Consider the following 14,603-nt stretch of genomic DNA (forward strand, 5'->3'; position numbering starts at 1 on the left):
CTGCAGAGAAATGGCTAAGTTTTATATATAAGACAAATTGATCCTTCAATTTTGGTATATCATTTTACACTTAAACAAAACATGTTTTAATTTTATACTTAAATACGATTATATTACAAATTTTATGTATTTAATTAAATAAAACCTACATCAAATAAATATAGAATATATTTGGAATAGAGAAATCTATTAGAGACAAATTCCACACTATTTTTTTGGAAGAATTCCATTTTTTTTACTTTCTCAAAGATGTAATATGAATACTGTACAAGACATAATACAAAAGGTTAGGGACTTGGGATGATATCGATCGGATTCATGTTTTTGGTAGAACCATTGGGCTCAATGAGTCTATTAGGGAGTCTATAAGGGACTTAAAGATGATATTAAGGATTGATGTCTTTGGTAGAATCATTGGGCTCAATGAGTCTATGTAAAATTATATATGGGGTCAAATCGAGCTAACATCTTTAAGCCCATTGCTTCTTTTTTCGTCTCCATAGCCGATTATCTTTCTAAACTGACGTTTCTCTAGTGTGTTCGTTCTACTTTTTTTTTTGTGTTTGGTCGAGATTCATTGTAATGTACGTAAGTACATTTCTGGATGCCAACATATAATTATAGTCCAACAAATTTTCGAAGAAAGTCAATCACCGGACTTTAACAAAATTAAATTTGCCAACTACTCTAATATAAAAACTTCATTGCTAGTAAATAATGGGTCTCAAATTTTAACCACAAAACGAAAAACTATTAATATAAGAAATACACAGAAATGTAGGTTATGAGGAAATGTAGTACACGTCGAGGCTTTTTCTTCAACGAATATTTAATTCAGAAATATGGTCTATAATCTATATTTAGGAAAGAAACGAAAACAGACTATCAGAGAAACCGTTAATGATAAAAAAGAAGAAGAAGAATCCAAATTAATTTATATTGCCGTGACGTAATTGTCATATAAATAAAGTGTACTCAAAAGAAAATGGGAGAGGTAGATGCTCTCGCTCGTTCGTCATGGCAATAAGTGGATCATGTGGTCCATATTCTCTGTACACTAAAATTTATATAAAAAAAACCTCCATTTCCCGCTCACCTTTTTCTTTTATAACACGGTGCGTTACGTCCACGCGCCGTCGTGGAAAGTGAGGCGAGGCAAACCCATCTTCGAAGAAAGCAAACCAGCACAGTGACACACATACACAGAGTGATGAATGACACAAAATTGGATCTGAAGCTGAAAGCAAAACAAAAAAAAACGAGACAATGTTGAGTGGGTCATCACGTGCGATCGACACGCGTCGCCGTCATTTGTAGTATCAGAAGTGGGACCCGTCGTTGAAAGTTGATATTGTGAGTTTCTCTTAGAACTGATCTAAGCCATTCATTGTTTTTGTGTTTATGTCTCTGATGAAAGACTTAAATGATCCCGAGAAATCTGTTTTTTTTCCCTAAATACGATACAATCTTTGACTTTTTGATAGAGAGTTTAGTTATTTGGACAATCACGGCCGGTCACGTCACGGTCAACGCTCAGGCCTGTCACGATAAGCCAAACTGAATCGGGGATATTTTTGCATAGAGAAAGAATATGGAGAACGGTCTTTAAAACGGTGTCGTGACGGCTCTGAAACGCACCACCGTACATTCCCGTAAACTCACGTCTTCTTCGCCAGATACATGCATAGATATAGACATCATGCATGTTCACACGAATAGAACTTACTATTTACATCATATACAAGATGCAAATACGTTTTAGTTTATTACAATATTAACACACACACACGCGCGCAAAAAAAAAAAATAGATAGGTATCAAAAGTTCCCAAGACAGCTACACATGCTTTCCCAAGACGCTGAATAGTAATACAGCTATATATGTTTTTTTGTGTGCACATTTTTATCCTGATCGAGCTTTAGTTTGCGTACGTACGTACTCTATTTGAATTGATCTACCGATTCTCAGGATTAAGGAACATTCGGTTATCGTTTCTTTTTTTTTCGTTTGACTCGCGACTTTTCAAAGCTCAGTTAAGTTTGACGAATTATTTCATGATTCTTTCATATCCCAGAGATTTGTTTCACTTTAACACATTTGATAAGATTTGTTCATTTTTAGATGCAAATAAGTGTAACTATAAAAAAAACATCAAATTATTAATATTATATATCAGTTTTACTCGATCTATATAGATTTCATCAGAGTCATATTACATATATGTTGTTGGTTAGACAAAACTTATAACATGTTACCAATTTGTTGATTGTCGAGTGGTAATGTGTTAAAATGGTTTAATTTCGCCATTCTAAATCAAGTCCACGTTTGTGAGAGATGATTTATATATCCTCGAAAATCGGTATTATCAAAAGCTAGTCTTAAATCCGAGAAAACTACGTAATCCATATCTCGTTTAAAAAAAAAACTTAAAACATGTTAAAAAAAAAAATTAGTGGTGGCACAAATCAACACAACAACATTCTACATTGAAATATTTATTTTACATTGAAATAGCAAAAACTTAATGTGGTTTTGAACTCCAATATTAACGATAAGTATTTAAAGTTAATTATAGTACGTGGAAAGGCATCATCATTTCGTGCTCGAGAGATATTAGAACATCACAGCTAATAATTTGCTATGCAAAGCTATGTTTTGAACAAATTAGAAGAATTTTATTGCCTCGAAAAAATACAAAAAGAAAAAAACAAAAACACACACATGGCATTAACTAGTAGAGGAAAAATCAAATAAACACATAATCGATCGTCTTCCAAATATGTCTTTCCTTTTTTGAAAAAAATATATCAGGTGATTCTCAATATGACAATTATAGAGTGGAAAACACTACTTGAAAATACAGCTCTATATTCTGTATTAGAGAGAAGTATATTCGAAAATGAGTTTGGTGCATGCAAATAGAAAAGAAAACAATAACAATCCGAAAAAAGAAGGGCTGAAAAAGAAAAGAACAGAATTTAAAGTAGCAAATTATACACTAAAAAAGAGAGAAAAGAAGAAAAACGAAAACATTTTTTTCTCCTTCTCGCGACCCGATTCCTTTCAGCAGCCGCCAGCTGGCATTATGCGTTTCGCCACGTGTTATTTTCTCAATGAACATCATATTGCTGATGTGGCAACCACTTGCTTTGTTCATACCAGTTTCCTCTCCTTAAATACAGCTCTCAGCATCTCACCCCCCGATCTTCAGAGCCTTCCTTATTTACCTTACTACATCTCTCTCTCGTTCATTCTCTCAGTTTTTAACTCCGTTTAAATTTGCCGTCTGTAAAATTTCTTTTTTCATAAAGGGAAGAATAATGCCAGGTTTTGACGGCGTTGAAAATCAAATGAACGGTCCAGATTTAGCAGCTCGTCTACCTCAAGATCCTCGTGAGCCTCGCTCATTATTATCATCGTCTCCTTGTTTCCCAATCACCCTCAAGGTAATATTACAGACACAAATCCAGATTTAAAATTTTAATAATACTACTTGATTACGATTTTTTTTGAATTTAAAAAGAAAAAATAACACACTCACTGATTCATTATTTGACTTGCTTTGACTCTGGACTTGACTCTTTCCTGATTTGATTAATTATATAGTTCGTCGATGTCTGTTACCGAGTGAAAATCCATGGAAAATCCAGCGATTCCGGGAAAATCAAGAGACTGTTGGGACTCGAACACCAAACGTCCGATGAGATCCGATCAACGGAGGAGAGGACGATACTCAGCGGAGTCACCGGAATGGTATCACCCGGCGAGTTTATGGCCGTTCTCGGACCATCGGGAAGCGGAAAATCGACGCTGTTAAACGCGGTCGCAGGGAGACTCCATGGATCAGGCCTCACAGGAAAAATACTCGCGAACGACTCGAAACCAACGAAACAGACACTAAAACGCACCGGATTTGTGGCGCAGGACGATCTCCTCTACCCACACTTAACCGTCCGCGAAACCCTAGTTTTCGTCGCCTTGCTCCGTCTCCCTCGGAATCTAACCAGAGACGACAAAATCAAAGCCGCCGAATCGGTGATTTCGGAGCTTGGGCTCGCGAAATGCGAGAACACGGTCGTCGGAAACACTTTTATCAGAGGGATCTCAGGCGGAGAGAGGAAACGAGTGAGCATCGCTCACGAATTGCTCATCAATCCGAGCCTTCTCGTCCTCGACGAGCCTACCTCGGGACTAGACGCTACGGCGGCTCTCCGGCTTGTTCAGACTCTCGCCGGGATGGCTCATGTGAAAGGGAAGACGGTGGTGACGTCGATTCACCAGCCGTCGAGCCGTGTGTTCCAGATGTTCGATACCGTGCTTCTTCTTAGCGAAGGAAGGTGTTTGTTCTTCGGAAAAGGAAGAGACGCCATGGCTTACTTCGATTCCGTCGGATTCTCGCCGGCGTTTCCGATGAATCCGGCCGATTTCCTTCTCGATCTTGCTAACGGTACGTTCCCCAATTTTTAAATCCCAAAATTTAAAATTCAGCTTTTCAATTATTTAACATAATGACTTTCTTGTACTAACACGCATGATTAACTTATTAGTAGCATATTTGATCATTCTGTTATTGAAACCAAAAATATAAAAACGAATATCTCTCACTACATGATTAGACCTATGATTCCCATATTTTTAATGTTTGATTTGTGTGAAAAAAGTATTCTTACATGAATTGACTGACGATAAGACAAAAAACTTTAGAATATAAAATCGTCTTTTTGGGTGGTGAGTATGTATAATACGTATATGTATATAATGAATCTTTGATACTGAAGCCATGCATAAGACTCATAATAATACTCATGTGAGGAGGTGAGATATTTGTATAGAAAAATACTAGATATTTGTATAGAAAAATACTACGAAAATAACAGCTTGACCCCAAAAAAAGAGAGTAATAAATGCAATATTTATGATCGTTATCGCCGACGTACGATGAGAACTATACAAGTCTCTCTCTCGTTGACTCTGGTCGTCGTGGTGGCTCTAAACTTAATTACTTGTTCACCGCTTAAACAAACGCTAATCTATAAACTATTACATTAGTATAGCGTTTTATTTCTATTATGGTAAAGGGACTTCTCTAGCATCTTTTCTTCTCACCGTATTTTCCAATAATTGTTTATTCTAAAGTTTTATGATTTTTTAAAATAAAGTTTGATAATTGAAGGGTGGCTTTTCTGATGTTAATAATTATGGACAATTGGGATACGTGTTATGTCTTTCTTTCTTTCTCTCTTTTCGAGTATGATATGTATGCCACAGATTTTTGGGTCTTGGCATATTATATCATCTGAATAAATGTTATTCCTTGCTTTTATATAAAAACCTTATCGCATTACATATTTCCACTACTAAACTTATCGCATTACACATTTACACCATTAGACTTATCGCAGTACACATTTACACTATTAAACCAGCTTTATTTTTGTTTAATTTTTGAGTCGGGGGATAAATTGATAATAAACAGAAGAAATGATGTTTTCGGGATAGAAGAAAAACACCACGTGTCTAATGGGTGTTACGAAATGACGTATGGGTTTCACAACCCTGGCTATTGTGTTTTCTGTTTCCTCTTTATCCAACTTTTTAAAAAACTAGTTCTTCTTTTTTGCAATATCCAAACTTTTTCATATTATCTCTTATCTTTTTTCTCTTTTTAAATAACTATTTTTCTCTTTTTTTGGCCAACTAATAAAAACAACCTTCTTTTTAATTGTTTTAATCAAAAGCAGACTTCTCACTCTCTCTCTCTTTTAATTTTTTTGTGTTGTTTTTGAGTTCCACGCGTCATGACTTAGCGCGTGGTTTTTGATTGTCTACGCTTTCGTTTTTCCATGCATCCCTGATTTGGGAAAACTTTTACTTTAATGGGTAACCGCCTAAAGGAACCCAATCACACTTTCGCATTTAACGCGTGGTTTTCACACACTCTCAATCGGTCAATCCAATCCTCATCGAAGCCATAAATTCATATTCGTTGGGAATTGGACATTCATACTCTTAACTCACTTTCAGTGTTTTTTTGTACTCCTTACTTTGATTACAAGAAATCGTCATAGCCCTCATGACTCATGGGTATTCGCATCACTGATATTTAATTTTTTTCCTATATATAACTAGTCAGAATAATTGTAGTAGTACAAGTTTTCGTTCACAAAGAAAAGAAGACGAAGAATTGGGAAATTACAAGTTTTAACCTAAAGAGACATATTCATAGGTCACGTTAATTTATTCCATTTCGTCCTTGCTTTAACTGAAACAAGGAAAAACGTACCAAATAATGGTACGACTGTTTTGACGTTTTAGACAAAAAAAAATGTGGACCAAACTAGTGATTCAGTACTAATTGTTACTATGATGACCATATTCATTTATGGTCCATATATATACTGTCTATAGCTAGCTAGCTATGGACATGCATCACGCACACATACACACGCATGATTAAAATATTTTTTTTGGGGATTGTTAATATAAGAGTAATGACTAATTGTGATACCCAAGACCAACAAATCTCATTTAGGTTGTATTGTGATACCTAATTGTTAATATAAGAGTAATGACTAATTGTGATACCCAAGACCAACAAATCTCATTTAGGTTGTATTGGTCTTCGTCGTCGTTGACTTTCCATTTTTGTTTGGTGTTATTATTAACTATGACAAAACTTCACACATATGTATCTATGTCCTATGTGTCAGTGTGTGTACATATGCACTCACATGGGATGTATATTCTCGTGACGCCATAGATAGAGTAAGAAAGCATTAATAAGACGGGGAATAAAATGGCACATAGAAATCGTTTATCTTGAAAAAAAAAATTAGTTTGTTGCGCACGATGGCATCAATTTAGTATTAGATCTAAATTATTAATTTGGTGGGTATTAAGTTCTTTGTCTCCACGAACCATATGCTTCACTTTCAATCTTTCTTTGTATTATTACTTTGAGAAAAAAGTCCCATTTTATTGGACCAACCATCCACAAGACTATTCGATCTATTCCATGAATATAACTATGATCTTTATATGTGTGTGCATGTATGTGGTTTTCCATGGCTGGAAAGTTGATAATCACAAACCCTTTAGCCAAAAAAATTTGATAATCACATGATCTTATGAGCAAGAATATTGTTTGACTAACTATTCCTTAATTATTACTAATAGATAAAAAAATTTGCTATTCTTCATCAAAAAATGTTAGATATTGCTTTCTACGTCAAAGTACAACAGTGAACTCCACTTGCCCTAACTTATTGATCAATTTGAAAGAAAAGAACAACATGAATTAAATTTTATGTTCCAAAATTATTGCTTTTTCAAAAGCTGGCTTATAGTTATGACATTTGATGATTACACTTGTCGAGCATTTGACTGTGCATTGTTCACTAATTTCTTGACTTTCTCTAACTTTTGTTTTCCAAAATTCAATTATAATCCTGATGATAACGAAAGAAAAGAAAAGCTTAACACGTGTTATGAATTTATAACTATTCAGCTTATTTTGCATAAGCTTATCTAGAGAAAGTTAAGTTGAAATACCATATTATTTGATACTCAAAACTTTCAATTTTAATTTTTTTTGGAATCAATGAAGAAGCTAAAATTAAGAACCATAGTGGCGACCTTATGCTTTCTTGGGTGGACTCTCGCCTCTCCACCTTGATTGGTCAGCTTTACTGCAAATCCGATCTCAATAACTATTAATTTAAAGATATTTACTTTTGTTAGATTAATAAACAAATGGGTCCAACATAGTGTCAAAACCTATTTAATTATATTTGTTTGGTCGGTCCAAAGAAGACGATTGGTCGATTCGCCCTCACCTCTGTTCGGTTCAATGCCACTTTGAATTGTCTTTTCCTTTTTATATATAACTAGTATACGAGATTTAATTAATTATTCCATTGGCCAATTAACTTTCACCTATTTGGATGATAAACTGAGTGGCTCGTTTTCATTAATATATGGTTTGATAGATACTAATGTGAATTTGATTGGCCAGCCTGGATATTTAGATTACTAGTTTATTATCCGATGAGCGAGTCTTGGATATTTGCTGTGCACTAGTGGTTAGCAAAGACACGAAAATAACTTTTTTTTTCTTAATCTACCAAAAAATTTACGATTATTATACGTAACTTCTATAAGCTAATTAAGATAACTTGACCTATGCAGGAGTTTGTCAGATTGACGGCGTAACGGAACGGGAAAAGCCAAACGTGAGACAAACGCTGGGCGTTGCTTACGATACATTGCTAGCACCAAACGTCAAAAACTGCATCGACGCGTCAACTTCTCCTCCAGAGAACGCGCGTTTTGTGAAAACGCGAGAAAACCCCCGTGGAATAACGTCCGGTCTCAAAACATGGTTCAGCCAACTCTGTATTCTCCTCCACAGACTTATAAAAGAACGCCGCCACGAATCCTTCGACGCACTTCGCGTTTTCCAAGTCGTCGCGGCTTCAGTACTCTGCGGTCTCATGTGGTGGCACTCTGATTATCGAGACGTACACGTAAGTATAACTTAAACACTATTAATCATATTTGTAACATTATTGGTTTAGTTTAGGCGTATTTTTCTAACAATAATGTTGTTACAGGACCGACTAGGACTACTCTTCTTCATATCGATATTCTGGGGGGTACTTCCGTCTTTTAATGCAGTTTTCACATTCCCGCAAGAACGCGCGATTTTCTCTCGAGAACGTGCGTCCGGAATGTACACACTCTCATCTTACTTCATGGCCCATGTCCTCGGATCACTCTCCATGGAACTCGTTCTCCCGGCTGCGTTCTTGACGCTAACTTACTGGATGGTCGGTCTACGTCCAGGGCTAGTCCCGTTTCTCCTAACACTCTCCGTGCTCTTGCTATACGTTTTAGCCTCTCAGGGACTCGGACTTGCCCTAGGCGCAGCCATCATGGACGCTAAAAAAGCGTCCACCATCGTGACCGTGACAATGCTAGCGTTCGTCTTAACCGGCGGTTACTACGTCAACAAAGTGCCGTCCGGAATGGTTTGGATGAAATACGTTTCCACGACGTTTTATTGTTATCGCCTTTTAATCGCGATCCAATACGGGAACGGAGAGGCGATATTGGGAATGTTTGGATGCGAGCCAAAGAGAATGCAAGGAGCGGCTGCGACGGATGTGTGCCGGTTTATGGAGGAGGAAGTGATCGGAGACGTTGGGCTATGGACGTGCGTTAGCGTTTTGTTTTTCATGTTTGTTGGTTATAGAGTATTGGCGTATTTGGCTTTGAGGCGTATTAAACTTTAAAATGAGGGGGAGATGGATTAAAAAAAAAATTAAATAAATAATGAGTGGGTAAAAAATTAATTTCTAGGTTTTAATTCGGAATATTTAAGCGGTCGCTAGTTGTAATTTTGCGATTTGGCGACGGTAGGTGGATTTAGCAGCTTGTTCGATTGTTCAGTTTTTTTAACATGTGAAACGAAAATGACAAGTATTTTTAGTTGATTTATATTAATAAAAATGTGTATATTCTCATCTATTACATGGTTTTCACTTTTCATTAGTTATGTATATGAGAATGTCAAAGGATCCACTTGACTGGGCCGATTGACGAGTCCAATCTTGTGTATGGGCCCATAGACTTGTTGTTGAAGGCTCCATGTTTAGATGGTTTTATTGTTTTTCTAAGTGGCTATGTATATTTTTTAAACAGACATCCAACATCTTAAGCTTATTTTCTTAATTTTTATATATGTTATGTTACATCGAAGACCAATAGCACCTCTAGAATTTGTAGAAATAAATCTAAATGAAGTTATCAATTAAGAAAACAATAAATATTCACAGCAAAATTTTAAAAAACTATTAAGAAAATTCAAAAAAGATTATAGTTAAAATAAATGTCCAAAAATGCTGGTGATTACCTGATAATTTTATCAAGATAATTGGTTGATTCATGATTTCTTAAAGATAATTTGCCTTTTGGGGACAGGGTAAATACAGAAATTTGTGGGATCATATGGTATGGAAAAAAACAAGATAACCCATACAATAATTTTCTTACAGGCCAACAAATTCTAGCCGTCAGATTCTCTCTTATTCATTTGAGACCGTCCGTTTTTTAAGTCGGTTAAAAATTAACATAAATGGAAAAGTCATGTCACGCGGATTGTGAAATATCCCAAAATTCGATTATAAAAAAAAAAAAAAAAAACAAAGAGAAATGCAAACATTTGCTTCAGGAAGAAGAGTCTGCCTCAACCTCATCACCGTCGTCTTCTTATCGCTGCTCGCTCTGATCGTCATGGCTGAATCTACCGGAGAAACACCGTCCGAAGCGAAGGTTCACATCATCTACACCGAGAAGCCTACCGATGAGGAACCCAAGGACTATCATCTCCGTACCCTTTCCTCCGCTCTCGGCAGGTCTGTTAAAACAAATTTCTCTGATACTGCTCGCTCTCGATTTCCATGAGAAACAGATTAATTTTGGAGTGGCGTTGCCTTGAATGAGATGATTTTCGCGTGTGATCGCTTTGATTTAGGGTTTGTTTCTCTGGAATGGATCGTTTAAAGAGGATATTTAGTTGTTTGATTGTGATTTTCTATCTATGTTTATAGTTTAGATATTTGGGCAAAATCGATTTTGTTGGTGAAACTGTTTAGATGGATGCGTAATTGCGTATAAGAAATGATAATTGATTGTGTTTTGTTTCTTTATGCTAATTTACAGTGATGAAGCTGCAAAAGATGCGCTGATTTACAGTTACAAGGAAGCTGCTTCTGGTTTTTCAGCTAAACTCACACCTGAGCAAGTCGCCGAGATATCAAGTACGTTTTTCATCAGAGTCTTGCACTTACGTTACTCGTTTGAACATTTAAATTATCTACCACATTAAGTTTTCTAATACTTGTAAACTTAGAAATTGCGTAAGAATAGTAGCCTCGCTATTTGGATTTGAAATTGAAAATTACAATGTTAGTTGGAATGGGTTCTTATCTGGTTGTAAACTTTTCATCAAAATACCATTGAAACAATGGAGAATGTTATGACTTGTGCAGATCCAAAAATTTGTTTTTTTTCCTTCTAAGATCTTAGTATGTTCTCAGATACCATTTGGTTAAACTACATTTGGTTAAACTATGATATTTCAGTGTGAGATTTCAAACCAAGTAGTAATAGAATAATCATATCACGAATGCACGATTTATGATAGTAATGTTTTTATTCTTGCTCTGTTTTTCTCATGATTTTTTGGGGGATTTGAGTGTTGCAGAACAACCAGGTGTGCTTCAAGTTGTGCCGAGCCAGACCTATCAGCTGCACAAACCTGGTGGTGGTTTCAAGTTGACCTAACGTTGACTCTGTGTATCCATCTTCTTCTCAACTTGATCTGTTGGTTTACAGAGACTAGCTTCTTGTTGTAATGTTGTGGCTTTGAACTAGTATCTAACTAAAATAATGTCATGGATTTGGAGTTGTTATGTGTTGTTGAGAATCGAGTTTCTTCAATATATATTATTTTAAGAGAAATGTTTGTTTTTTTAGTTCCTTTCATATGCGTTAATTCGGAAAAGAAATACTAAGGAATAAAAATAATAATCTGGTTTCAAATTGTCTTTGCAAATTGCTCGAGTTTTTCTTTTTATAATACTTGATGGTCTGTCATCTAGTGACAGAGCAACAAAAGAATGTATTGCTTCTATAATTTCTACTCAACATCTACTCTCAAAAGAAAACACAAAACTTCAAAAAAAGAAACTATAAAAAACGACCACTACGACAAGTGCCAAGTAAACGAATCAACGTTTTTGTTCTGTTGTGTCCTCTAACAAGTTAAGTGTATTCTTCCTGTCCACTGTAAGGCTACGACATCAAAGGCTAAGAGCCTGTGTATTGTAAAGACAACTTCTCCTTGGTTATTCGTAGATCTTCTTTCTCTTCAATATTGTTGGAAGTATGGAGATAAACCCGATGAGGAAAAGCACCGACAATGTCTTGAAATCATACAGATCCTTCACCGATTTGAGATCTCCAATAGCGAGGCCAGCCTGCGATAATAAAAAGAACCAGAGTTTAAGTTCTGTTTAGATGCCAACAAAGGAATGAAATCTTGGAAATATATGACATGGAGAATGAGCAAAAGGGCTTTACTCTGACGGTAATATAAGCAGCCGGTATGAGGCCAACCAATGTCGCCAAAAAGAAGACATGGAAAGGTACATCGACAATCGGAGAAGCCAAATTGATAAACAGATTTGGCAGAGTTGGTGTTATCCTCAGAAACAACATATAGTTCAGAAGCTTATCTCTACGCTTACCAATCTGAATATTGTACAAAACCACGAACTAATCAGATTTCTCATAAGGCTATTGAGCACAAAAGGGACATATGAGAGAGGAGTTTACCTCTGCCTGAAAGAATCTCAATTTGTCAGGCCATAGCCAAGTAATCAGTGGCCGGCCGATCAACTTAGACAAAAAGAAACACGAAGTAGCTCCTGCGGTTGCGTTGAAAACAACCAAGAAAATACCTTTGATAACACCAAAGAGAGCTCCAGCTAAAAGTGACATGAAGATGGTCCCTGGAATCATGAAGGTCTGCATGAAAATGTAGGTCGCACAATACCCTAAAACAAACTGCGCCGGATATTCATTCGCATAGTTTGCTAGATTGTCTCTGAAACACAAACAAGATTGCAGATTTCAATCGAAATGACCAAATCCAATCATAGACATGGACACTATTATCTATTATACAGGACTAATCGCTATCACAAAGCTCAAAAATTGATCAAATTCGATTTTCCAAGGTAAAGGTTTTGCATCCTAATCAGTGGATCCTCTAAAAATGCTACAAAAATTGGATCGTAAAGCATATGGGAGGGGGAAGAAGAAAATTCACTTGAGTAAGCGGAGATCAGCGATGCTTCTAGGGAGCTTGAGCTTGCCAAATTCTGCAGCAGGCATGGTCATGTAGATGCAGCAGAGACCGGAGGAGAAAACAAGGAAGACACCGAGAGACACCGCGAGTTCCCACCGGCTAAGAGGGAATCGATCGAGTTTAGATCGCTTTCCCGATGGCGAGTCATCATCGTCCGATATCGCTCCAAGCTCTTCGTCCCTCGTTAGAATCCGTGCCGGAGCCATCACCAAATGCAACAAAAAAAAAACCACGCGAACTACGATTCGATTATGGATCGTAATTTCACTGACAACGATCTGAAATTCCGATCTCGAGGATTCGTTGGTTTCTCGGAAATGAATTCAGAGGGGTTAGATCTGAGTGATTTCGTTTCTAATGAACATGTTTTTTTAATGGCATTACAATCTTTGGCTCATGAAGCCCTAGAGATACCAAAGGAAATCAATCAGGTTATTTTTTGTTCTTCAGATTAACGTACAAGAAGAAGAAGAAGAAGAAGAAGAAGAAGAAAAAAATGCAAAACGAAGCTGGAAAATACTTTTACGTATCGTTTTTATTTTAAGTTTTTCCATCTTCAACAATCCGAGACGGAGAGATTCGAAGACGGCTGACCTTCTAAACAGGAAAGAGGGTTCTGACACGGACTTCAAGATCGACATCTCTAAACAAGCGAGAGGGTTCGGATTAAGAGGAAGAAAACAGTGAGCACAAGATTATCCGAGACAAAAACGGAGGAAGTTGCCGCAAATCATAGTTAAAATCTTTTAAAACTGTCAACAATTTGTAGAGATGAGGAGGAAGAAATGTGAGAACAAATCGTTTGCTTGTTGTAAGGCTAAAATGGCAATTATTTTCTAAAATGGCAACCAAGTGAAAATCATTGTCAACTACATTTGATATTTGTGATGCTGCCTTTGATCAAATATCAAGAAGGGTAGTTAGTGGTTGGATCGTTTGTAATAACCACGGTGTGGCTCAATTCTGGAGTGCTTCTAATCTAGAGACTGTAATTTTAGCTTAGGAGGCTGAAAGTAAAACGCTTTTGTGTGCAATGCAGAATGTATGGGCAATGGGTTTTGACTCAATTATCTTCGAAGGTGATAATAAGAGCTTGGTCAAAATTGTAGAAGGGCAAAAAGAAGATCTCAGTTCTCAATCTTTTTGATAATATAACAAGTCGAGAAAGAAAATTTACTCATATTTTATTTTTACATGTTAAACAAAATGGAAGTAGAAATGTTAGCTCGTAATAGTTTTCCAAATAATATTTTTTTTCTCTGATTGTATTTACCCACAAGATGGCTAACAAATACTTTGTACTTTGATTTTGTGACATTAATGTAATACATATATTTTTTGCTAAAAAAAAAAATTGTCGATAATTTTCTCCTCGGTGGAAAACATAGACCAGACCAGACGACGCGACTACTTGACCGGGTTATACATATGCAGAGCCGTGTACAAAATAAGGCCCACACAAAGTTGGTTATAGGGCCCCAAGGCCAACAACCTTTTCAAAATGAGGCTTTTGCGTTATTGTCTAAACATATGTGTTCAGATTTTGTTTTCTTGGTTTAAATGTTAATTATGTGTTCAGATTTTTTGTTTTGAATTCCATCATATAAATTTCTTTTTACTGTCACAAGAGAAGTTGAATTATTTGAATATCTATTACTAGATGAAAAAA

The 14,603-nt window shown here is 36.2% G+C and overlaps 3 protein-coding genes across 3 annotated transcripts; 2 read left to right on the forward strand and 1 right to left on the reverse strand.

Annotated features, from left to right (window-relative positions):
• Positions 1–3,136: 3,136 nt before the first annotated feature.
• On the forward strand, positions 3,137–9,489 carry LOC18007858 (ABC transporter G family member 25). The gene is made up of 4 exons (XM_006390662.2): positions 3,137–3,446; positions 3,607–4,447; positions 8,188–8,525; positions 8,613–9,489. Exons 1-4 carry the CDS (start codon positions 3,321–3,323, stop codon positions 9,291–9,293), a joined length of 1,986 nt encoding a protein of 661 aa, XP_006390724.2. The 5' UTR covers positions 3,137–3,320; the 3' UTR covers positions 9,294–9,489.
• A 668-nt stretch (positions 9,490–10,157) lies between these two features.
• On the forward strand, positions 10,158–11,604 carry LOC18007873 (subtilisin-like protease SBT3.9). The gene is made up of 3 exons (XM_006390663.2): positions 10,158–10,415; positions 10,723–10,820; positions 11,267–11,604. Exons 1-3 carry the CDS (start codon positions 10,213–10,215, stop codon positions 11,344–11,346), a joined length of 381 nt encoding a protein of 126 aa, XP_006390725.1. The 5' UTR covers positions 10,158–10,212; the 3' UTR covers positions 11,347–11,604.
• On the reverse strand, positions 11,599–13,416 carry LOC18007872 (uncharacterized membrane protein At4g09580). The gene is made up of 4 exons (XM_006390664.2): positions 12,896–13,416; positions 12,400–12,670; positions 12,145–12,315; positions 11,599–12,041 (listed from the first exon to the last, which is right to left on the reverse strand). Exons 1-4 carry the CDS (start codon positions 13,138–13,140, stop codon positions 11,910–11,912), a joined length of 819 nt encoding a protein of 272 aa, XP_006390726.1. The 5' UTR covers positions 13,141–13,416; the 3' UTR covers positions 11,599–11,909.
• Between the last annotated feature and the right edge of the window lie 1,187 nt (positions 13,417–14,603).

This window comes from Eutrema salsugineum, unplaced genomic scaffold (genome assembly GCF_000478725.1).
Source record: "Eutrema salsugineum unplaced genomic scaffold, Eutsalg1_0 scaffold_9, whole genome shotgun sequence".
Lineage (NCBI taxonomy): Eukaryota > Viridiplantae > Streptophyta > Magnoliopsida > Brassicales > Brassicaceae > Eutrema > Eutrema salsugineum.

What these genes read in the sequence shown, in the direction of transcription:
- LOC18007873 (XM_006390663.2), top strand. Translation starts at nt 10,213, where the DNA reads ATGCAAACATTTGCTTCAGGAAGAAGAGTCTGCCTCAACCTCATCACC. An exon ending in CTTTCCTCCGCTCTCGGCAG is followed by an intron (nt 10,416 to 10,722) that starts GTCTGTTAAAAC and finishes GCTAATTTACAG; the next exon opens with TGATGAAGCTGCAAAAGATG. An exon ending in GCAAGTCGCCGAGATATCAA is followed by an intron (nt 10,821 to 11,266) that starts GTACGTTTTTCA and finishes TGAGTGTTGCAG; the next exon opens with AACAACCAGGTGTGCTTCAA.
- LOC18007872 (XM_006390664.2), bottom strand. Translation starts at nt 13,140, where the DNA reads ATGGCTCCGGCACGGATTCTAACGAGGGACGAAGAGCTTGGAGCGATA. An exon ending in GCTGATCTCCGCTTACTCAA is followed by an intron (nt 12,671 to 12,895) that starts GTGAATTTTCTT and finishes TTTGTGTTTCAG; the next exon opens with AGACAATCTAGCAAACTATG. An exon ending in TGAGATTCTTTCAGGCAGAG is followed by an intron (nt 12,316 to 12,399) that starts GTAAACTCCTCT and finishes TACAATATTCAG; the next exon opens with ATTGGTAAGCGTAGAGATAA.
- LOC18007858 (XM_006390662.2), top strand. Translation starts at nt 3,321, where the DNA reads ATGCCAGGTTTTGACGGCGTTGAAAATCAAATGAACGGTCCAGATTTA. An exon ending in GTTTCCCAATCACCCTCAAG is followed by an intron (nt 3,447 to 3,606) that starts GTAATATTACAG and finishes TTAATTATATAG; the next exon opens with TTCGTCGATGTCTGTTACCG. An exon ending in CCTTCTCGATCTTGCTAACG is followed by an intron (nt 4,448 to 8,187) that starts GTACGTTCCCCA and finishes TGACCTATGCAG; the next exon opens with GAGTTTGTCAGATTGACGGC.